At 52.8% G+C, this 22,674-nt stretch overlaps 1 protein-coding gene across 3 annotated transcripts in view; it reads right to left on the bottom strand.

The window, feature by feature from the left end:
* Fa2h (fatty acid 2-hydroxylase) overlaps positions 1-22,674 on the bottom strand; it is a 48,504-nt gene that overhangs the window by 3,441 nt on the left and 22,389 nt on the right. For all 3 annotated transcript variants that reach the window (XM_004842850.4, XM_021256701.2, XM_004842851.4), the window contains exons 2-5: positions 16,496-16,588; positions 7,706-7,848; positions 7,045-7,151; positions 2,112-2,284 (exon numbers count right to left, since the gene is read on the bottom strand). In XM_004842850.4, coding sequence (XP_004842907.1) covers positions 2,112-2,284; positions 7,045-7,151; positions 7,706-7,848; positions 16,496-16,588 — 516 coding nt within the window. The remainder of the gene's footprint in view (positions 1-2,111; positions 2,285-7,044; positions 7,152-7,705; positions 7,849-16,495; positions 16,589-22,674) is intronic.

The raw sequence follows: 22,674 nt of genomic DNA, 5'->3' as shown, positions 1-22,674 counted from the left end.
CTGCCATGCCTGAAAGCCCACGAGTGTCCTCCTCCTCATTTGCAAGCCCGGATGGGACCCGGCAGACTGTCCCAGAACGCAGGGCTGGGTGTGACGCGGGCAGAGCGGCACCTCATGCTCCAGAGCCACTTGGGTGCCAGACTTGTTGAGTGCCCCTGGTACCAGGCTTTCTGGACACTCAGGCCAAAGTCATCAGGGGTGGATTCGTGACCTGGTAAGACAGCCCCTCCCCACTTCCCAGCCGGAGCCCCTTTAGTCCCAAGGAAGTGTTGCCACCAAACTCCACAGGCCAAGGGCCTGGCAGCTGGGTGAGGCTGCCGGGTAGGAAGCAGGCCTTTGGCTGTGTGGGCCTTGCTTCTGTCAGAGGGGGCACTGGGAGCCGCTGTCAGCAAAGGAGTAAAAGAGGGTGGAGAGTGAGCCCTGACGAGTAGCATTTGCATGTTCCTGTGGTGTAGATACCCCACTGAGGCCAGTTTCCAGCTGTCTATGGGACATCACAGGGCATGGGGCTGGGAAGGGACATGCACGACTTCTCTCGAGAGTCTGCTTCAGCCAGCTCCAGGTCATGGTTAAATTAAGGCACCCAGACATTTCCAGCAGCTGGGAGGCTGAGGCAGGAGGATCACCGAGTTTGAGGCCAGCCTGGGCTATAAAGTGAGACCCTGTCTCAAAAAACCACCCCCCCAAAACAAACAAACAAACAAAAAATGTTCCCAGACAGGTAGGACTGGAAACCTGAGAAGAGTTTCCTGCTTGGAGCTGAGGCCCTATGAGCCCCTCCTGTCCTCATGGTCTCCCCTGAGAATGGGAAAGGGAGCAAACAGAGCACAGAGCATAGCAGATCTGAGAAGGCATGGAGAAGGGGGCAAGGGACAGGGCTGTGGACACAGCATGCCCTGGTGCCTGGCCACAGCACCTCTTAGAGAGCATTTCAGTAACGGCTTGGCCCAGGACACTCTCCCTGACACTGGCTGCTATGCAGGGCCCTGGAAAGCAGATCCGCTCTGGGGACAGCAGGGAGGTGCTGCTCCGCCCAGCCTGAGATGCTCCAAGAAAATCCTGACTCTAGCTGAGCTCACAGGAACCAACTGGCCTGAGTGATGGGTCTAAATTCAGTCTCCACAGTGTGAGGGTCTCCAGTTTTTGTTTGTTTTTTCTATGTCTAAACTCAAGTCCTAAGAGTATCATACAAGGTATAATAGAAAAAGATGTTGAGTATTCAATATCCTTTCCTGTGTGGGGTCAGAAAATCTTGGGCCAGCTTCTCTCTAAGGACACTGAGATCTGCCTGTACACGGGAGAGAGACTTTGAAGGCTGTGTAGAGGAGCCTGAGCCTTCAATTCACCAATTTGAGTTACACCTAGCCCTCAGGAATGAATTGAGTTCGTAAGTCAAGGGTCCACTGTACAGGGAAAGAGAAGTTGCCAGGGAGTGTACCTCTTTGGGACACACCTGGCTTTACCCCAGCTTCTGGGAATGTCCCAAAGTCCCTGAATAGCTCCAGGCATTGGGTGATTGGAAGCACAGATTCTGGATGCCACAGAACAAGGTACAATATTCTGGCTGTGTCAGCTGTGGCCTTGGGGAGGGTGTCCTTACTTCCTTAACTTCCCCAAGCCTCAGTTTCCAGCTCTGTGGAATGGGAGCTCTGAAAATCCATGAGGGCAATGATTTTGTTTCTTTAGTTTTTTTGTTTTTTTGAGACAGGGTCTCACTATGTAGCCCAGGCTGGAAGTCACAGCAATCCTCCTGCCTCAGCCTCCCGAGTGCACCACCACACCCAGCTGAATGTTGTCTGTTTTGTTCACTGATCCCTAACACATAGCAGGCACTCAGGAACCTTTGTTGGATGACGGAATGAGTAACTAAGGAGCTGTAGTGAGAATTGAAGAAGATGATGGGCGGAGGTTGAGGCAGAGCGTCTGGGATTAACAACCCGCATGCACACACTCCGTCTCCCCCTGGCTCAGATCAGGACAACTGACCCAGGCCCTGCTCCTGCACCCTTGGTTCCTGGTCATTCCCAACCATCAACGAATGCCCAGGAGGCCCTGCAGCTCCCAGGAACAAGGCCCATTTGCAGCCCCCAGCTGGGACCTGTGCCTCTCACCTTGTGATGCTGGCCGTGCAGGGCGAAGTGCAGCATGATGAGGTAATAGCTGTCGCCGGAGGGCTTCATGTGGAACAGGAAGCGGTGGATGAAGTACTCCACAAGGCTCCAGAGAAATATCCCCAGCACGAAGAGGCTGGGGAACATGGACTTGGGCACCACCACCGAGTACTCTGGGGAGGGACAGGCGAGGTCAGGGCAGATGGTCCAGGGTACGACGGGTGTCCCCCCACCTTGTCCCCCCAGCAGCTGGGAGCTGATGCTCTTGTCCGGGAGCCACGGGGCCAGGCCAAGGCTGTGGGAGGCACAGCTCAAGGGGACAATAAGGCCGGAGACCCAGCGGGCTATTGATGGGCAAAGTGAACAATTGGAACAGGAAGGACTGGAAAGTCTTGGTTCGGTGGTGGATGAGCCTCTGGGAAGGTGGGAGAGGGCTGCTGATCAGCCAGAACCTAGGATCAGCCTAGTGGAGATAGAGACTGGATAGATTGACTTTCAAGTGCAGGGTGACTCAGGACGACTGCCTGCAGTGCTCCCTGCATTTCTCTACTTCCTTCTCTCTCTCTCTCTCTCTCTTTCTCTCTCTCTCTTGTTTTTTGAGACAGTCTGAATTCACTTTGTAGTTCAGGCTGTCCTTGAACTCCACAGTGATTCTCCTGACTCAGCCTTCCAGAGTGCTGGGATTACAGATTTTAATTCCTTTTTTTTTTTTTTTTTTTTTTGTGGTACCAGGGATGGAACTCAGGATCTTGCACTTGCGAGCCAGGCACAGTGCCACTGAGCTAAATCCCTAGTCCTCAGATTTTATTTTATTTATTTATTTTTTTTCACTTTTCTTTTTTGGTACCGGGAATTGAACCCAGGGCTTTGCGCTTGCCAGGCAGGCGCTGCACCACTGAGCTAAATCCCCAGCCCTAGATTTTAATTCTTGTACCATCCAACTCACGATTCATGGTTCTTATCCTGAACTGTGCATCAGCGGAGTCAGCCAACTTGACTGGATGTTCCTTCCCCGGCTCTATCCAGGAAACTGGCTCTGTCCCTGGGGTGGAAGTCCTGATTCTCCATCCTCTCTGCACCATCTGACTCCATCCCAGCCCTGAATGCTGCAGGTTCCATCTAGAGCTACTTCTCCTACCCAGTCCTGGGGGCTGCTTGCTCCTCCCCTCTCTGATGTCCGCCCAGGGAGGCCAATCCCTTTCCCCCTCCTGCCTGGCCTTCCACTTCCTCCGATCCAGGCCACTGCTCCTGGGTCCCCTCCTCCAAATACACACAGAATAGAGGAGCCAGGCTCAGGTCCCCCCCACCCCTCGACCATAGTCATCATCTCTGTCAGCTCCACCTCTTCCAGATCTCCTGGCAGTGAGAGAAGCCACAGGGCAGGTGGCTGACCCCCTTCCCGTGAAATTTCCACAATTGATAAATTCATGGAGATGGCAAGTGCAGTGGTCGCAGCGGTGGTTGCCAGGGGCCATGGGGGAGTGGGAAAGAGGGAGGAGCAACTTGCTCCATGGGCACTGGGGTGAGACAGAGGTGGTGTGGTGAGCACACAACACTGGGGATGTGCTGAAGGCCACCAAATTGTTCCCTTTGCAACGGTTACTTCTGCGGGGTGTGGTGCCCACCTGTAATCCCAGCACTCTGGGAGGGTGAAGCAGGAGGATCACAGGTTTGAGGCCAGCCTGAACAATTTAGTAACCTAGTGAGACCCTGTCTCAAAATAAAAACAAAGAAGCTGGAGATGTAGCATGTAGCTCAGTGCAAAGGCCCTGGTTCAGTCCACTGTACCACCTGGGAGCCAACGCCACACAGCCAAAATCCTGCCTATCCCAAAGGCCCCACCTGCCCAGTCAGGCTCCAGTGGGGTAGCGTCTGTCACAGCCAGGCCTGCCGAGTCTGCCTTGGGTACCAGGGGCTGGCACAGCAGCTTTGCAGGCTTTGGCCCTTTGGCCTTGGCCAGCCACTTGTCCTTGGTGAGCCGCCGTCCTCCCTAACACTTCAGGGTAGTGCTGGCATAGTCCTGGGAACACAGGCTCTGGACTTTGGGACCTGTGATCGAATTTGACTCTGCCCCATTGATGAATTCTAGTGTCCTCAACAGGGAAACATCCACCACCTTGAAGGTGTGTTGTTAGGGGGAGGCAATATAATAACTGATTATAACATTGTGCATACGCAAGATTATATGGTAAGAATAATATCTGATTATGTTAATAATTCCAGAAGTGCTACTCTTACCCACCTCTTCTTTTGTGTGTGGGGTTTTTTTTTTTTTTTTTTGGTACCAGGGATCGAACTTGGGTCCTTGCTCTTGTGAGGCAGGCGGTGGAACCACTGAGCTAAGTCCCCAGCCCAGTGTGTATTTTTTTTTAAGACAAAGTCTTGCTAAGTAGCCCAAGCTGGCCTTGAACTCATGGTGATTCTCCTGGCTCAGCCTCCCCAGTGCCAGGATCACAAGTGTGGGCCCCGTGCCCGGCTTCCTCTGGGCTCACAAGGCTTCCTCCTACCTGCATCTAGGAATTTCAGCCTTGTACTGGGGTCTGCCCTTAGCTTGTACTGCTTACCATCACCCCAACTCTTCGGCATTTATCCCAGGGGGCCTTTGTCCAGCAGCTACACCAGGACCCCACCCACTGTGCCCTCCTCTCACTTTGTGGGCCCTGAGTATGGCATGTGCCCTGGTGATGAGCTGCGGAGCCAGGGAGGCAGGCACGTGGTTCGTCGTCCGTCTCTCCTGCCACCCGGCTGGCGCGACCAACCTCCTCACCCAGCCCTTACAGCACAGGCGCGTTGGAGCCGGATGCAGCGGCATAGGAGCCCTCCAATCACCTCCTGGCGTGCAGGAAGGCCCCTTCCTATAGGTCAAGCCTCTGCCTGCCCCCTCACCCCAGCATCACCCCTTCAGCTCTTCCGGCGGGGAGCTGGTACTGAGTGGCATCTCGGGAGGAATCTGGCAGAGGGGCCTGGGCCAAAGCTTCAGCTTCCCCTTCCCCCTCTGGCTGCCAGCCCTGGCGGCCGGCAGTGCTGCCACTGTTGGTGATTGTTAGGGCCACGCCAGGGACAGTGGGTGATTCAGTGAGCAGCCTCCCAGCCCCGCCCTGGCTGTGCCAGAGCCATTTAGCGTGGGCAGGAAGGAGAACTTCAGCTCCAGGGCGTTCCCAAGCAGAGCTGGGCTGGGCAGGGGGCTTCCTGCAGCTTTCGCATCTTCCACCCTGTCCTGGGGCAGGTGAGGCTGCAGTGCTTTAGCCAGGGCTCTCCGTTTTTTGGAGGGTACTAGGCAAGCATGTATCACTGAGCCACACCTACAGCCCTCCCCACCCTACCTCCTTTTTAAAATATAAAATCCTGAGACAGGATTTTAAGTCTGAGGCAGGGTCCTGCCAGGCTGAGTTTGAACTTGTGATGCCTGCCTCAGCCTCTTGAGTATCTTGGATTACTGGCATGTAGACCTGCAGACCCTCTCATCTGCTGCATTCTGGCCCCTGGCTTGCCATTCCCAGGGGAGGTGGACAGGGAAAGAGGTTGGAATCTGGTAGAACATGTGGGGCCCCGTGTGGAAAACGTGGACAATAGGAGAGGAAGCCACCTCGAGCCATGCTCCCCGGGCAGGTGGCACAGGCCCGGAGACTCAGCACAGGGGTGAGTGAACAGGGTGGGTTGGCAGAGTGGCCATGCCAAGAGATGTGGTCCTTTAGGCCCTTTGGACAGTGCCCCACGTGGACTTCTCTCCCTGTCCTCTGTCGAGACTAGAAGCTGGGGGGCACCTGGTTTCTATAGCCTAGGCCACGTGACCTTGAAATCACTCGGGAGGCATCTGAGGCTCCATTTTCTCAACTCTATTTTTATTTATTTTTAAAATTGATAGATCAATTCTTGGTACTGGAAAAAAAATTGATAGGGAAACTGGGTGTGGTGCCTCATTCTGGTAATCCCAGCTACTTGGGGGGCTGAGACAGGAGGATTGCAAGCTCAAGCTAAGCCTGGACAACTTAGTGATTTAGTGAGACCCCGTCTCAAAATAAAAAGTAGGGAGGGGTTGGGGATGTAGCGCAACTCAAAGGCCCTGGGTTCGATCCCAGTAACACATATGCACACGCACAGACTCACTACTTACCGTGTGCTATGTGATGGGTGCAGTGTGCCCACCTTGTGGAATGACCACATTCCCTCAGCTCCAAGAGGAAAGGACAGTTCCTTCCTATGAGGCAGCTGAGGGGTCCCCCAGGTGGTCCCCATTGTACGGGGCTCGGCCCTTGCCTGGAAGACACTCTGGGACTCTCCCCTGTGCTCTCCCAGGTCCCTCCCTGCTGTGCTCTGAGTTCACAGACCAGTCTGAGCCCAGCTCACCATGGTCCCACTGAGAAAGTGACTTCACCACGATCCTTTGTTCTTTTCCCTTTCTCCTCTCTTCACTTCTCCTTCTGTGCTGGGGATGGAACCCCTGCCTGCCTCGAGCACTGAGGTGCACCCCAGCCCTCATTTCATCTGCTGACAAGGAAGCCCAGGCTCCCCCTTTTCTGATATGAGACTCTGTGAGAAACCGCCACCCCACTGCCCTTTCATCGGTGTACTGTGTGACAAAACCACTTTATGTAGTGTTTGCTCATGGGTTGCTGGGATTTGTACCCACTTGGGGTAGGGTGGGAGCCTGACAGAATTTTTCTGACCACAGGCCTCACTTAGAAGTGTGTGTGTTTGAGACAGGGCTTCACTCTGTAGTTCTGGCTGGCCATAAACACACCATGTAGCCCAGGCTGGCCTTGAACTCACCGTGATCCTCCTGCCTCAGCCTCCCAAGTGCTGACTTACTTAGAAGTGTTTGCAGTATGGTCTGAGGTCCTGTGCTCTTTGAAATCCAGGACCAGGGCAAACATGAGTCTCCCGCCTCCAGGCTGCCTCCCCAGAAGGAGTTTAGGAAGGAACCTGGCGTTACCTGATGTGAACGACTTGAAGAGTCGGACGTTGCCCTGGGCGAGGATTCTGTAGTAGGACCAGCTCAAGTACAGCACCAGGGGCACCCAGATGATGGGGACACTGTACCTGCAGGAGGACCACCCAGGTGAGAGAGATGCACGGGCCGGGGCTCGGCACAGTCCAGTTTCCCTAGGGGCACATATTTCAACGAGGGAGGGGACAACGTGACACCAAAGAAGGTGCAGAAGTTGTAGCAACCTATGGTTGAACCCTAGGGCACTGGTGTCGGGGGCTGGGGAAGGGGAAGGAGGACTCTGCATTGCCCCTGCCTGTGACACGAGTAACCGGCAGAGAACCGTAGGGATTCTATGCAGCTGGGTAGACACTGCCCTCTTGTGGCCGAGGAGCTAATTGAAGGCAAATTGTTGCCGTGAAGCTGCTAAGCCCACATGCCAGTCTGGCATGGAGCAGGGGTGGGATTCAAAGTAGTTTCTGGCTACACGTTTACACGTTGGGTTGTCAACCACTCACAGAGAAAATCATGCACAATAGAAGATTACCCCTATGGCACATCCTGCCCTCCCTGAGCCTAGGGAGGGACTCTGTTGCCCCTTCCCCTTCTACATCCAGCTGGCACCATCCGGAGACAGGGACAGCCCAGCCCAGGCTGCGGGACTCACCAGACTGTCTTGGACAGGGACTCGAGGAGGTCGGAGTGGAAGAGGCGGATGGGCCTGCTCACCGGCTGGTGGACCCACTCGTGGTACTTCTCCCCCAGCTGGCCCACCTGCCACAGCAGAGGCTTCTTCCAGTCCACCAGGTCCTGCGGGGGACAAGGTGCCCCTGATATTCATGCCTTCCCAAGCCCCGCAGCCCCAGTTCATGCAGTCCGTGTAGGGTGACTGCCTTCCTCCACTGGGGGTGTGGGAGTGACCCCAGTCCTCATCCAGCCCCTGGCTACAGCCTGCCTGAGGGCTCAGCTGGTACTAACAAGGCCACAGCCAGCGCCAGAGAGTTAGAAGCCCAAGCATCCAGCATCAGCCACACTTGGAGCTTGGGGTTCTGCTCTGGGCTTTTCAGGTCTGAGAGCCATTCCATTCTGTATCGGGAGTGAAGTTGGCCCTTCCCCTCCACCAGGGGCCTTCTTCTTGGTGTTGGCCTGGTAATTCATTCATCTACTCAAACAAACATTCATTCAAAAGTTTTCTTAACAGTGTGTGTGTGTGTGTGTGTGTGTGTGTGTATGTGCGCGCGTGCATGTGTATGTTCATAAATGCCTGCATGCATGTACATGGTAGAGGCTGGAAAGAATCACCAGGGATGTAAGAGATCATTTTCTGTCTATGTAGCGTAGTGCTTAATCAGAGTACAGATTCTGAAGCTTCAGTCTGGGCTACAAATCCTGGCCCTACCACTTACTGTGTGACCTTGCGAAAATTACTTGACCTTTCTGAGGCTGTTTTCCCGGCTATAAAATGAAATAATAATAACAGCACCTGCCTTAAATGGTCAGCAAGATAAGCCATGCCAAGTGCAACAATTTAGTGGTGACGCAAGGCAGGATGACTGGTACAAATGTCCAGCTGTGAGATGGGTGAGAAGGGCTTTGCAGATGATCTGTGATTTGTTCATGTCACATAGAGGATTTGGGAAGGGGAAGGGACAGGGAGTTTGGGCACAGATGGAGTTGAGAGTGATTGGGGTCTATTTGGTAGTTTGTTTTTTTAAAGACACAGACTTGCTGTGCATTCTAGGCTGATCTTGAACTCACTATGGAATCCAAGCTGGCCTTGAACTTTTGGTGAGCCTCCTGCCTCAGCCTCCTGAGTGCTGGGATTACAGGCGTGCGCCACCATGCCCGGCTTCTATTTGGTACCTTGTCACTGCTATGTGGACAGCAGGAGAGATCTGCCAGGCTTTAGACAATGAACACTTTGTACCAGGTCCAGAGCTCGGGTGCACCCCCCGGGCCAGTTGTATCCAGGAGGGATAGGTAACCCCCAGAGGCGGGGAGAAAACTGGAGAGACCTTGCCTTCATGACATATTTGTCTCCTCTCTGAACCATAGCTGTGAGTATCCCAGCGCACAGAATATACGAGTACATTCACAGCTGCACATACGTGATTAAAATGGATACAGAACGGTGAAAGTGCTCAGCAAGTTTAACTCACAGGGGCACAGATCAGAAGTCTGGAGGGTGCACTGCTAGGCCGTGGGAAACCCTTGGAGATTTCTGACGACTGATGAGGATCGAAAATAAACAACAATGCACTTGGAGCCAGGGAAAGACCTTCAAAGGCCGGCTCTGCTGTTGGTCAGTGGTGAGGTCTTGGGGAAACATCTTCCCCTCTCAGGGCTCCAACCCAACACCCCAACTGGGGGAAGGCTGAGGTGTGGTACTGGTTGGCGCCCGGTCAGGCTCCAGACAGGGAGCAGGGCGGCCACTTTGAGGTGGGAAAGGTGGTTGCCACAGGCAAAGGAAAGCAGGGGCCACAAGCGCTGTAGGTGGCAGAGGACACACGGGTCTGGAGAGCATCCTTCAGGGGTCTGGGAAGCTGCCTTCTCCTGCTGGCTCAGTCTTGCAGGTCTCCCAGAGCCACAGGAAGTGAAGCTGTGGCACCATCCAGGCTGTGAGCAGGGGTGTGGAGCAAGCAGGCAAAGCCACCATACTGAGGCTCCTGCCACCTTCGGGTGAGGGCTCACTTTCTGCTTCTCAAGCTGGAAGGGCAGCCTGGAGCTTCTCACCCAGCACCAACCTCAGGCACAGTCAGCCAAACCGGCCCAGTGCAGCTTCCTTCCTGACCCCTGCGGCTCTGACCTCAGCCCCTGGGTCCCCCCGCAGGTGGATTCCCCAGCATACTCTCCCCTTCCTTTCACTGCTCTGCCCTGGGTCTCCCAACATGAACTCCTGCATATCCTACAGGAAGCAGGAAGCAGCGGCGGAGGGAGCAGCTCGCAGCCTGTCTGCACCTCCCCTCATAGCACCCCACAAAGCCGCCTCCGAAGCTGGCCCAGGGTCACGGGAGAGGACGCAGCTCTGTCCTGGCTACAGCCAGGACCTCACAGTCACAGGGCATTTGCTGGGGGCCATGTGTGGCTCTGGGCACTTTAGGGGGATGAAATCACTCACCACTTGCCATTTCCCAGCTAGGCAGGTGGCATATAAACTTACTGGCACTTTGTAGGTCTGCCCTGATGTTAGTGTTTGCATAATCTTTTTCTATTCTTTTATGTGGTGTATATCTTTATGGTGTAGCCCCTCTCTCTTTTTTCTAAATTGAGATAGGGTTTCACTGTGTAGTTTAGACTGGTCTTGAACTCACTATGCAGCTCAAGCTGGCCTCAAATTTGCAGTGATCATCCTGCATCATCTTTCTGAGTGCTGGGATTACAGGCATGGACCACCACAACCAGCTATAGTTCATCTTTTATAGACAGTATATAGTTGGGACTTGATTTTCTTTTTAAGAATATAACTGTTCCGGGCCAGGGATTTAGCTCAGTGGTTCCACTGCCTGCCTTGCAACCACAAGGACCCAAGTTCGATCCCTGGTACAAAAAAAAAAAAAAAAAAAAAAATATATATATATATATATATATCTATATATATATATCTGTTCCAGTTTACTTTTTCTGTGCCATATATTTATTTTGTGACATATATGGGTCCTGATTTTCTCTCTAGTCAATCCTTGCCTTTTAGTTTGTTTAGTCTATTTACATTTAATGTTGGAATTGGTCTATCTTCTTGCAGTTTCCTATCTCCTCTGTCCTTCCTTCCTTTCTTATTTTTTTTGCTTAAAAATATTCTGTATCGTATCCTCTATTGGTTTTTAGCTGTGTCTTTGTTTTTTAACCCCCTCCCCTTTGCTATGTCAAAGATAATAAATGCATTCTTATCATCATCTGTCTCAAAATTTTTTTTTTTCCAGCACTGGGGATTGAACTTAGGACCTTGCGCTTGCCAGGCAAGCATGGCACCACTGAGCTACATTCCCCAATTTTTAAATATTTAAATAAATTAAATCAAATTAAATTAAAATGTTTACATGAAATATTTTATACCTTGTACTTTTCCATGTCACACATAACACCCTGTGCCTGCATTTCATTTGTGCACTTCATTGGGACTTAGCTACCTTAGGCAGCAAACATTTCTAGTGACAGCACAGAGGTGTGGCCAGGCAAGTCTCTCTCTCTCTGCCTAGCAGTGGTCTTGGCAAATTCTCAGCTGTTGATTCCTTGTGCCCTTACAGTGGACCCTGGAGTTACAACTGTCCTGATATACAAACAACTTGGGTCACGACCAGAATCTTAGTTTTAACTTATGATCAAAGTCTTTAGTTATGACCTGAATGCTGGCCAGTTGTGCTTCCAGATGGCCTCAGATACAGATTTAACCCTTAGAGAGTTCTGGAAGGAACACTGCAACATCCTTTCCTGTGTCGGGTTAACTGAGAAATCCTGGGCCAGTGTCTCTCTAAGGACACTGAGATCTGCCTGTGTACAGGAGAGAGACTTTGAGGGCTGTGTAGAGGAGCCTAATCTTCCATTGACCAACTTGAGTACAAGTCAGTGGTCCCCTGTATTTTGTAGAGGAAGTAGTCAGCAGCATAGGACTCATTAGTTTAATTCAGTTGAGCCACAGGAAGAGATGTGAAGCAGGGACTCCAGCCCGAATCTCACACCCTACTGTGATGGACCAGGGCAGGTGTGGGAGACTGGAGCTGAGTTGCAGAATGGTATCTACAGGTGGGGTGGGCATGGAGCACCCGACACGGGGTCTGTTGTGTGACCTTTGGATGTGATTTCAGCAACTCTCTGGGTAGACCAGCAGGCTCTGGCCAGCTGTACACACAGCAGCCCTGCTGGTGGCCACATCCAGCCCAGGGAGGGCCACTGCTCTTTGAGGGCCAAGAGACCACCCTGGAGGACCCCATAAGGCCTCATTCTCAGGGGCCTCAGTGCCACTCTTCCAGGGGAAGTAGAGCAAGCCGAGCATATAGGTATAGAAACCCAGGCCTGCTCATTTCTTCCCCATTTCGGGAATGAGGATACTGAGCCCCAAGAAGTTAAGTCCCTTTGAGATGAAGCTAGCTGGCCTCGGAGTGGCTGTCTCCGTACCTCTCCCCTTGTGTGTGGCACCCTCAGCCAAATCTCCCAAGAACTGGGCCCTTCGACCCGGCTGCTTGACCTTGACTCAGCTGCTACACGCTCGGACAGGGTGTCCTCTCCCAGCCCCTTCCAGTCCTGGCCACCGAGGGAGAGAGTCTCAGCTGGGTGCTTCCCACTTGCTGCTCATTTCCAGCATGGCTGGCAGGAAGTGGGCTTGAGAAGCAAGGACTGCAGGTGGGCTCGATGAGGGGAAGGGACTTGGCATAAATTTCACTCCTACTCTCCTGGGCTGAGTCCCCCTCAGCTCCTTGCCCTCTGAGGAAAATGTCTTTCTTCCCTCCTGGCCCCTCTCACCCTCAGGCATCGGTGAAGGTCTTCGGCCTCTGTAGGAGGCAGGTAGGGAAAGGAGAGGAGAACTGGCCATAGATCAGCCATTGATCACACCAGCAGCTCCTTAGCATCTGGAGGCTTCCACAGCCACCCTCGCTCTGACAAGCCCTCCTTTTACGGCTGCAGAACCTGATGCTCAGAGAGGGCAAGTGTGGCCCTTGGGATCACTCAGCTGGAGTACGGCTGCATGGATGAGGGGGAGGATATGCCCACATATGCTCTGCGGTGGGTCCCTTTATGGTTCACAGACTTGAGCAGCAGGCTGGGTCCCAGGAAGGTGATGCAAGTTGGGGTGTATTTGCCAGAAGCACCCTGGCCCCTCCTCCAGCTCTGCACCCCTCCCCACTGGGCTATGCCAGGAACGCAGCTGGCAGGCACTGGCAGGGGGAAAGGGCAGCCTGCTTCCCGGGTAGGCGGATGGCCCGCTGCCAGGGTGGGGAGGGGGCCACCCCTGCGTTCCCTTCCCCCTCAGGTCCTCTGGGGCAGCACCGGGGCCAAGTGGCCCAGGACGCATCCCGGTGCAGCCCCAGCTCAGGAGCAGTGCTTCTCCCCAGGGGAGCAAGGGCGGGACGGGGCCACTCCAGGAACTGCCAAAACCAGCTTGGCCCTCAGCAGCTTCTCAGCTTGCAGATGATGGGCAGCAGCCCCCCAGGTTGGGGGGAGTAGGCACCCCGAGAATCCCAGCTAGGGTTCCTGTTTCCCGCACTTGTGTCTCTGGCCAGCCTGGGCTCTGGGTTCCTGTCCTAAGCTTTAGTTTGGAGGCACAGAGACTACAACAACCTCATTTTACAAGTGAGGATCAGATGCTGGGCCATAAATGCTTCGACTCAGAGCTGGAGCCAGGCAATCTGGGACCATGGACCCTGGTTCGGGGTCTGGTGCAGCCGTTATCAGGGATGGTGAGGAGGGGCTCTGGTGGCCATCAGGGGTCCAGCTGGGACAACCTCAAGTCCACAGGGGCCATTCTGGGCCATCTGTCTCCTCCACTGGTCACCCAGTGGCTGGGGAGGTGCAGGTCGCCCTGAGGACCTCCATTCCAATCCAGGTGCCATTGTCCTGAGCTCCCAGGGACTTATCTAAGGGGCCCCAAGGGCTAAAACCCACTGGGCCAATATCAGCACCTTGGCCTGGCTCTTGGGACAACTGGAACAGCGCCAGAGGTCTCGGTCTCGGCTGTGAGTGCAGAGTTGGGCGGGGCTGGGGGCAGGGCCCGAGAGGAGGGGGAGCTGGCCCCTCGCTGGCTGCCTTTTGTCTGGAGCCCAGCCTGGCTGCCGGGCTGGATGATTCTCCATCCCCAGGGGAGAGGAACGGGGAGGGAGTGGGCTGGGCAGGTGCCAGGATTGGGCTGCTAACCTGCCGATAACCTGCCTCCAAGTGACTTTGGCAAGAGGCTTGAAGTCTTCCTTGCTAATTAAAGCAGGATAAAGTAATCCTCATTTTTTCAAATGCATTTCAAACACCTGGCTCCTTCGTTGGCTTGTTTGGGTAAGGACTCACTGCGAGTTAATCAGTGCTAATTATGCTGCCCAGGGCGATCTGGGCTGGGAACCTGGGAAAACCCTTCACTTCCCACCTCTCTGTTGGGTTCTGGGGAGGCAGGTCCCCCAAGTGGGAAGGGCGGAGAGGGTGCCCGAGGGAGGGTGCTGTGGTCCACACCTGTAACCCCAGCTACTTGGGAGGCTGAGGCAGGAGGATCAAGAGTCTGAGGACAGCCTGGGAAATTTAGCCAGACCCTGTCTCAAAAAGTAAAGGGCCAGGGATGTAGTTCAGTGGGTTCAATCCCTTAGGGCCAAGAGACAGACAGACAGGCAGGCAGGCAGGCAGGCAGACAGGACAAGTGTACCCAAGAGCAGTGTGGCATGGGGCTGACTGGGTTCCAGAAAGCAGGGGATCTGTGCAGGGGGAAGAGCTGGATTCTTGTCCCATAAGGTCCTGCCCAGCTAGGTGAAGGAAAAGATGATTTAGAAATCGTTCTGGTAAAATTCCTTGAAGAGCCTGCTTCTTGCTCCTCTCTGCCGCCCTCTCCAATGCTCCTACCCCACCCCGATGGCCACCCCACACTCTCCTCACTCTTTCTCCCAGCTTCTAGGGCCGGGGAGGCACCCAGAGGGCTCATCCGCATCTCTCCTGGCCTCTGTCCCCTCTCGAGGGGCCGTGGATTGACCATGTGGCCAAGGACCCAAGAGCAGGACTCTTGGAAAAAGGGAAGGAAAAGGAAGGGAAGGAAAGGACAAAGCTCAGCTCCTTGTGCCTTTCCTCCCAGCCCTGGTTGGGGGAGCAGTTCCTGCCAAAGGGGCCCCATCCTCTCTCCTGGGCGAGCCCTTGTCCCTCTCCCTCAGCCGAGGGACACAGGAGGAAGTGGGCAGCAGGGAGAAAGTGTGTGTGAAAGGAAGTGCCTGTGGAAGGTGAGTCAGGTCTGCCACCCGGGGTGACCGCCTCGGGCAGCAGGTGCCCGAACCACTCAGAGTGCAGATGAAGGTGAAAGAGTCTGGAGGCCTTGACAGGCAGAGAGGGGTCAGCCAGGCTTGGGGAGGGATAGTCCCCAGAGCAGGATGACAATGTGGGGTGGGGAGCACTGCTGCCCAGCCCCTCCCTTCCAGGACAGTTTTTCCTGCCAGTCTGCTCTGTGGCTGCCACACAGATATAGTCCTGGGTAGCTCTCTCTTTCTAGTATTTTCTTTCCTTTTTTTTTTTTTTAAGACAAGGTCTTGCTATGTAGCCCAGGCTGGTCTCAAACTCATGGCAATTCTCCTGCCTCAGCCTCCTAAGTGCTGGGATCATAGGTGTGCGACATCACATTCGGCTTCTTTCTAATCTTCAAGCCCTAAGCTGTGGTCATAGGTCCCTCCCTGCAGCTCCTTCTAGTACTTTCTACCCATGGCTGTGGTGTCTTCCTGGCCCTGTGCTCATTCCCAGTGGCTGCCCAACTCCCTCTGACCCCCTTCCTGTTCTGGTGCAAGGTCCTGGCCTCACCTGCTCCTGGGGGCTTTTGCACTAAGATGGGTGGCTCCCCTTTTATTTGGCCACATGTAAGCAAACCCAAGTCCCCCCAAACTGCCAGAGAAGCCTGGTACTTATGCTAAGACCTCTGTCTTGGCCCCTGGCCTGGGCATCAAGGACGCCCCATGCCTGTGATGACCAATGTGGTCACATCTCCCAGACGCTGTGGCAATCCCATGTGACAGTGGTTGTCTCTGAGTCCTAGATCAGGGCCTCAGGAGCCCTGGGCAGAGGGACCAGCAAGCAGTCAGCTGTGTGGAGCGCCTGGTCCCTGCTCATTTCCCCTGGTTGCCTGCATCCTTGGCAGTTTCCTGCATTACCTTGTGTGGTCATAACTGTTTAGGGGGCTGTGGCTAGGGGATGATGTCCTCTTTGGTTCTGTGCCTCTGGTGTCCATAGTAGGCAGAGCACACACAGGCCCAGCATTCTGTATATGCACATTTGTTTCTATTTCAAGAGGAAATAGCACTGGGATGGACCCGTCTCCCAAGCTGGAGGGACCCTACCTGGGACCCCCAGCTCCTCCGAGGCTCCCCTCACAACACATGGGGTCTTCCCCGACTCTGCTTATCCAGAGCAGGCTGTCGGGGGCTCTGCACAGGCACCGGCTTCCTCCAGCCACAGAGTGGCTGCAGCCCAGTTCTGCCTGGCTGTGTCCTCACCAGTGACTTTGCTGAGTGATGGCAGGGCCTGGGGCAACCCTGCTGACCTAGTCATTGTAACCGCCCCCCCCAAGCTTCAGGAGGCCTCTTCTCCTGGGGTGGGGGGCGCTGACTCCGTGCAGATTCCCTTGCTGTCTGCTCATTGAGGTGCCACACGGCTTGCCCAGGTCTTGCATCAGAAGTGGGCACCCGTGTCCCTTCCTTGGCTTCCCTGGGTGCACATCTCGCATGGAGCAGTGTTTGGCCCCACCCCCACCCCCGGGGCCCCCCATCATCACCCTGCTTCATCTTGGGCCAGCTACCTTGTCCCAGTCCACCACTTTGAGCCTTGGTTCCATCTCAGGGTCCGTCTTCTGAGTTTCTGCAGAGGCTATGGCCCCATTCTCCTTGGGCTCCTGGACAGAGGAGATACAAGGGGACCGTTTAGAGGGGAGGAGGGAGGAGAATGGAGCCCCAGCCAGGCATGCTGCGGCACACCGGGAGTCCCAGCACTGCAAGACGCTGAGCCAGGAGGAGCACAAGTTCTCACTGGACCTGGGGAACTAATTTAGCAAGACCCTGTCTCAAAATAAAAAATAATAAAAGGGCTTGGGATGTAGCTCAGTGTGAAGGCCCTGGATTCAATCTCCAGCCCTGAAAGAAAAAAAAAAAGAGAGATGGAGTGCCAAGCTGCCTCCCAGAGGGAGCCAGGAATGGGGAGCACCCCAGGGTAGGGCCAGGTGGGTGGAAACCAAGGACTCAGTTCTTTTGAAGCCTGAGAGACACTGATGTGGGTGTCATTGTTCTTTGTACTTTTCCCATTAAAAAAAAAACCTGCAAAAATAAGAGGCCCAAAGATCTGAGAAAGAATGAAAGCCTGCTGGCAGATTGGAGGGGTGTCAGAGTGTAGTGGTGACATCAGGGAACAAAGGGCTCCTGCTTGTCTTCCTCCAAGTGTCCGGCAAAGCAAGTCACAAGGTGGGACTGAGAGCGCCTGGTGGGGTTCCCTATGCCATGCTGATGGCTCCCGCCTCACTCTGCCCTGGGTCATTCAACAGATTCCAGGGGTCACAGGCAGGGCCACCATGCCCTCAGGAAAGAAAGGAGCAGGGAGCCAGGCAGACCCAGCAGCCCTAAGCCAGCAGCCACGGGGTGGGGGTGGGATTGGCAGAGGCTTGGCCAAGTGGGCTCAAGGTTACGTGTAACTAGTAGAGAGGCAAAGTCAGAAGGAAATGGAATGTGCTGGGAGAGTCACATGGCCCTGCTAACTCTGATGTCACACGGGGAGTGGCCAGGTGGGACAGCACCTGCTGAAGGCCTTCTTGCTGAGTTCTATCATTTAAGGAAACCACGGTGCAAGGTACTGGCAGGAAGCCAGCGAGAAGGTTAAGGTTTGAAGCAGCCAGTTGGGGTTTCTGTTGTTGCGATTCTTACATTTTTGTTTCCAAGTGAACCCAGAGAGCCCGATGGTGACAGTGACTCTGTCATCTCCTGGGAAAACCCATACATAGCCTACATAAAAATGAGCTTTCATGGTCTCATCTTGGTCTGTGTATCTCCGTGTATTTAATGTGTCATCAGCCAACCTGTGGATGTTTTTATAAAGCATCTCAACTCTCTTGAGGAGAAGGAAGAGTGGAATTATAAAACCCTATGTGGGGCCAGAGGCTTAGCTCTGGTTTTGCTGCCTGCTGTGCAAGCGCAAGGACCACAGTTCCATCCCTGGTACCAAAAAACCCCACAAAAAACCCAAAAAACCCATACGTGGAAACTCCCTAAATACCCCGTATAAGTATCTTCCCTCTCCTCATCAGTCAGTAGCTCAAATATCTTGATCCTGCCCTTCCTATTTCTCCTCTGAACATCCCAAGAGGCTCCACCCCTGAGCTATTGAGCTGCCTCCCTCCTAGACATTTCTTTTCTTCTGGTCATCGCAATTCCTTTCTTAGGACCTGCACCCCAGCTCCACTCACCACAACCCCCTTTTCCTCCCTCAACAGGATGGAAGGGTGGTCTCAGCCGGGAAGGCTGTCAGGCATATCCTCATTCAGAGCTTTTGCCTGCGTGACACTTCTCAGACACCTTAGGGTGTAGACTCGGATCTGACTTGGGCTGATGCACCCCCAACCACCTTGGGCAGAGGTGGGCATGAAGCATCCTTCTGCCGATTCTTGTCACTGAATCCCTCATAATCCCTGGCCACCTTGAGTTTCTGGCCGTCAGCCCTGGTTCTTCCCCTCTGTGGTTGCACAGGGTCCTTCTCTGTCTTCTCACGGGCCTGTAAATATTTGAGGATAGTCAGTCACACCTTCTGCCATCTGCCAGGTACAGTGGGTCCATGGAGAGTCCCAGCAGCACCTTTCTGACTGAAGGAACTGAGTGAATGTCAGCCTTTTGGACACTACCCCATCAGGGCCTTCACGCTGGGAGCTGGAAGCTTCTTTTACTTTTGTAGATGATCAATATTGGCAGGGGATGGGGGCACTGTGGTCTACGAGATGACCTGGACCAGAAGCCCTGTCCACTGGAGCTGGGACACCAGCATAATGATGAGGAGGAGCCTAGGGACTGGGGAAAACAGGAAGCCAGGGGCACGGGATCTTGGAGGGTGTTTTGTGGGGACAGGAAGCCTTGGCTCTATCAGCGTCTTCAGGGGTGCATCTCAGTGAAGTACTCCGATGGCCCCATCCCGCCTCCAGTTCTTCCCTTGCCAAGGATCCCATCCACATCACTGCTCCCCCATTCCTGCAGTCACACATGTGAGTGGGTGCCCAAGCATACCAGAAACATCACTAAGTCTGGAGCATCTCTCACTCTCCTTGCTCCAGAAGTGTGAATCCAGTTTCCTGTGTCAGAGTCTGACCCAGAGACCCTGCTGACAGTGCTAACACATTCCCCACAGTGCACATAGTACTATCCCCTGCAAATCCACTTATCTGTGACTTCCCTGTATTTCCAAACTCCTCACCTAGGATACCCTTGGATTAATCAATTTCTCTGTGGCCAGAAGAGATACCTTGCCATCTTCTAAACATACCTTACATTTTTCTTCCTAAACATCACCTGTTTGGATGAGGACAATGCCTTCTCTATGCCTGGCCCTTTAATCTTCCTAACAATTGCACAGAGTAGGAACAATATTATTCACATCTTACAGAGGGGGACCCTGAGCACAGAGTGGTCCCACAGCTAGTGAGGAGCTGAGCCAATGGTGAGACTCTGGAATATTCTCTTTCCCATCATTCTCTCCCTCCTTCCCTAGCCATCCTAGCCAGAGAGGATCTCTTCATTTTCCAACTTTTAAAAAAATCAGACTTTTATGCATGTAAATATACACTGTCTCGTTGGTATTTATAATTTCTTGTCTCTGATTGCTTTTAAATATTTTGGTAATTATCTTGCTTGTCTAATGGCATTTTATATATATATATATATATATATTTGTACTGGGGATTGAGCTTGGGTCCTTGCATTTGCAAGGCAGGAGGAAGAACCACTGAGCTAAATCCCTGGCCCATCTAATGGCATTATAGATCCAGTACATCGAGGACCTGTGATTTGATGTTTCCTTTTTCTTTAGCTGCCAAATCAGCTCTTGTAAACACTAGATGCTCTACCCCTGTTACCACTGGGTCACATTTCAATGCTGGGTCTTTGTAAAGCAGCCAAAGCCAGGTATGGTGGTGCACACCTGCAATCCCAGTACTCCGGGAAGCTCAGGCAGGAGGATCACAAGTTCAAGCCCAGTGTAGGCAATTCAGCAAGATCTTGTCTCGAAAAAATTTTTTTTAGAAAAGGGCTGGAGTTGTAGGTCAGTGCAGAGGCACTGGGTTCAGTCTCCAGTACTGGGGGAAAAAGAGGCAGCCAAAATCCCCTGAGACCCCTACCATGTGTGGGACTGGGGAGGAAGTAGAGGTCATGCTCTTGGAATGTAAAACAAATTGAGTTGTCTCTTAGTACCTGCACACGTGGGGAGATCTGGCTCTCTGCCTGAAGGGGTGGCCTAAGACACTGAATGTCACCCGGGAACACTATTCTGGGCCAGAGCAGGCAGTGTCCACATGCAAGATCAAAATTCCAACAATCCAGACCAGCGGAGGTGAACTGATGGCACACGTTATTGCATTTTTCTTTAAGACAAAAGATGTTAATGTATGAGTTGTTTTTTTCTAAACTAAAACCTCAGTATTCAAGTTTAATTGCAGTGCTGCCCCTTCGTGATAAATAATGGGTTTTAGGTTTCAGCTTGGCACTTGGTCTCTAGAAGGTTTGCCATCACTGATCTAGACCACAGATTTCTAGTGTGTTTATCTGAGTCCACAGAACAGCCACTAGCAGATCTGAAAATATATAAGAATGGTATGAGACTGCCAGCAATTTTTTGCCAAATAAAAACATTTAATTATCATTAGCAATATTTTATAAAGAGGCAATTCAATGCCAAATAGGTAGGAAATACATATTTTCAGAATAAAAGGCAGTTCTAGCCAGGTGTGGTGGTACACACACCTGTAATCCCGGCACTCAAAAGGCTGAGGCAGGGCCAGGGATTTAGCTCAGTGGTTTCGGCGCCTACCTTGCAAGTGCAAGGTCCCAAGTTTGATCCCTGGTACCAAAAAAATAAATAAATAAAAGGCTGAGGCAGGAGGACTGCTGTGAGTTTGGGCCAGACTGGGCTATATAGTGAGTTCAAGGCCAGCCAGAACTGTGTAACAAGACCCTATCTCCGAAAACTTAAATAAATAAATAGAAAGGCAGTTCTTCCCAAGGAAAGGCAGTTGGCAACTTTATACTGACATATTAAAAAAGATTCTACTTAAAGATATTTATTAATGCAGGAGAATGAAACCATAAAGTTTTGTTTTATGAGCATTCCCTGTATTTGTCTCCTTGCTTCAGGCTGGTTGACATGGGACTTTATAATCTATCTGTAACAGGAAGTAGACTCAATGTTGACTTTGTCCCAGTTTGAAGATTACTCGAAAAATTACTGAAAATCTAGTTTTACAGAGAGATGGTGGCTAAAAGTGGAAACAGAACTTTGAAGTCTTTTTCATTCCACTGAAAATATTTTGAGGGAACCCACGGCTCTGTGCCTCCCTCGTAAGAGCCTTGAGACTGGGAAGCAGCTCGGGGCTGAAGGGTGGCATCTCCAGTTCCCTGGCCAGAGCAGACCGGGACCTGGAGTTTTGAGCAGTGCCAGCCTCTGAGGATGAGGAAAGGGGGTCAGCGTGGGGAAAGCCCTCCCTGCCCTTCTCCCTCTGCCTGCCGCGCCAGCCTAATCACACCTCCAGGCACCTGGGCCAACTGGCAGCAATGTCGCCAGTGATATGCTTTGGACAAATAAACCCTGGGGTGACCAGAAGCAGGTGCTTTCTTGGTGGCCTCATGGGACCACACCCCTCCTCTGCACATGACTGAATGCACTTCCAACATGGAAGGAGACGCCAAGGAGAGCCAAAGCCAGTGGTGGGTTCGTGTCACCAGCAGCTAAATCTTCTCAGGGACAGGCAAATGTCCTCAAGTGCATCTTTCATTGACTGATTTTCTCCAGTTTAGTTGTGAGATTCTAGATGCTCTAAAAACCTTCCCTACATGAGCTGGGTGTAGTGGCGCATACCTCAGCATTCAGGAGGCTGAGGAGGGAGAATTGTAGCAAGTTCAAGGCCAGTCTGGGCTACATTGTGAGTTTAAAGTCAGCCCAGAATACGTAGTGAGACCTGGTCTCAAAAATCAAACAGCCAGGGATTTAGCTCAGGTTCCAGCGCCTGCCTCGAAAGCGCAAGGTCCCGAGTCCAATCCCTGGTACCAAAAAAACTCCACCCCCCCCAAACAAGCAAATAAACAAACAAACAAAAAGCAAAACAAAATATCTTTTCTATACACACACACACACACACACACACAAAGAGGCTCCTGGAGCCCGGCCTTGACAGCAGCAGCTGCCCCACACCCACCCATGCAGATCTGGACCTTGTTTCCAGGTGCTCATGCCTGGGGTTTATTTTCTTGTTGAACAGGGTTCACCTTTGCATTCTGCAGGTGAACTTCGCCCATGAATCAGAAGTGTGTAAAGGTCACCCCAAGGAACTAGGGAACCCTAACTTTAAAAGGCTTTTAGCAAAGTTTCCTGGGAAACTTCCACAATACATTATTTAAAAGACTCTCCTGATTCTGGATGGGAGCCAAAGGGACCTTTTTAATAAAAATATCAAAAAGGATCCCAAAGTGAAGGAAACGTGTGCTCTTCCCAGCAGCATCAGGAAATCATTGAGTGATACCTTTGGATCAGATAAATTTCAGTATCTGGTGAGGGCGGAGAGTAATTTTGTGATCAGACTTATATTGGCCTTTACCAGAATGATTAACACACATGTCAATGAGTAAGCCTTGCAGGAGTGTCTGCTCCGCCTGTGTCGGGTGATGGCTTCCTCCCAGGGTCCAGCTGAGGGACAGGAGACAGTCCCGGGGAAACAAGAAGGGTGCCAGAAGCCAGGGGCAG

Source organism: Heterocephalus glaber, unplaced genomic scaffold (assembly GCF_053883595.1).
Source record: "Heterocephalus glaber isolate CG9 unplaced genomic scaffold, H.glaber_assembly_v1.0 deba00000071, whole genome shotgun sequence".
Taxonomy (NCBI): domain Eukaryota; kingdom Metazoa; phylum Chordata; class Mammalia; order Rodentia; family Bathyergidae; genus Heterocephalus; species Heterocephalus glaber.
Note: the sequence above shows the minus strand (reverse complement) of the source record. Positions and strands in the feature narration are given on the sequence as shown.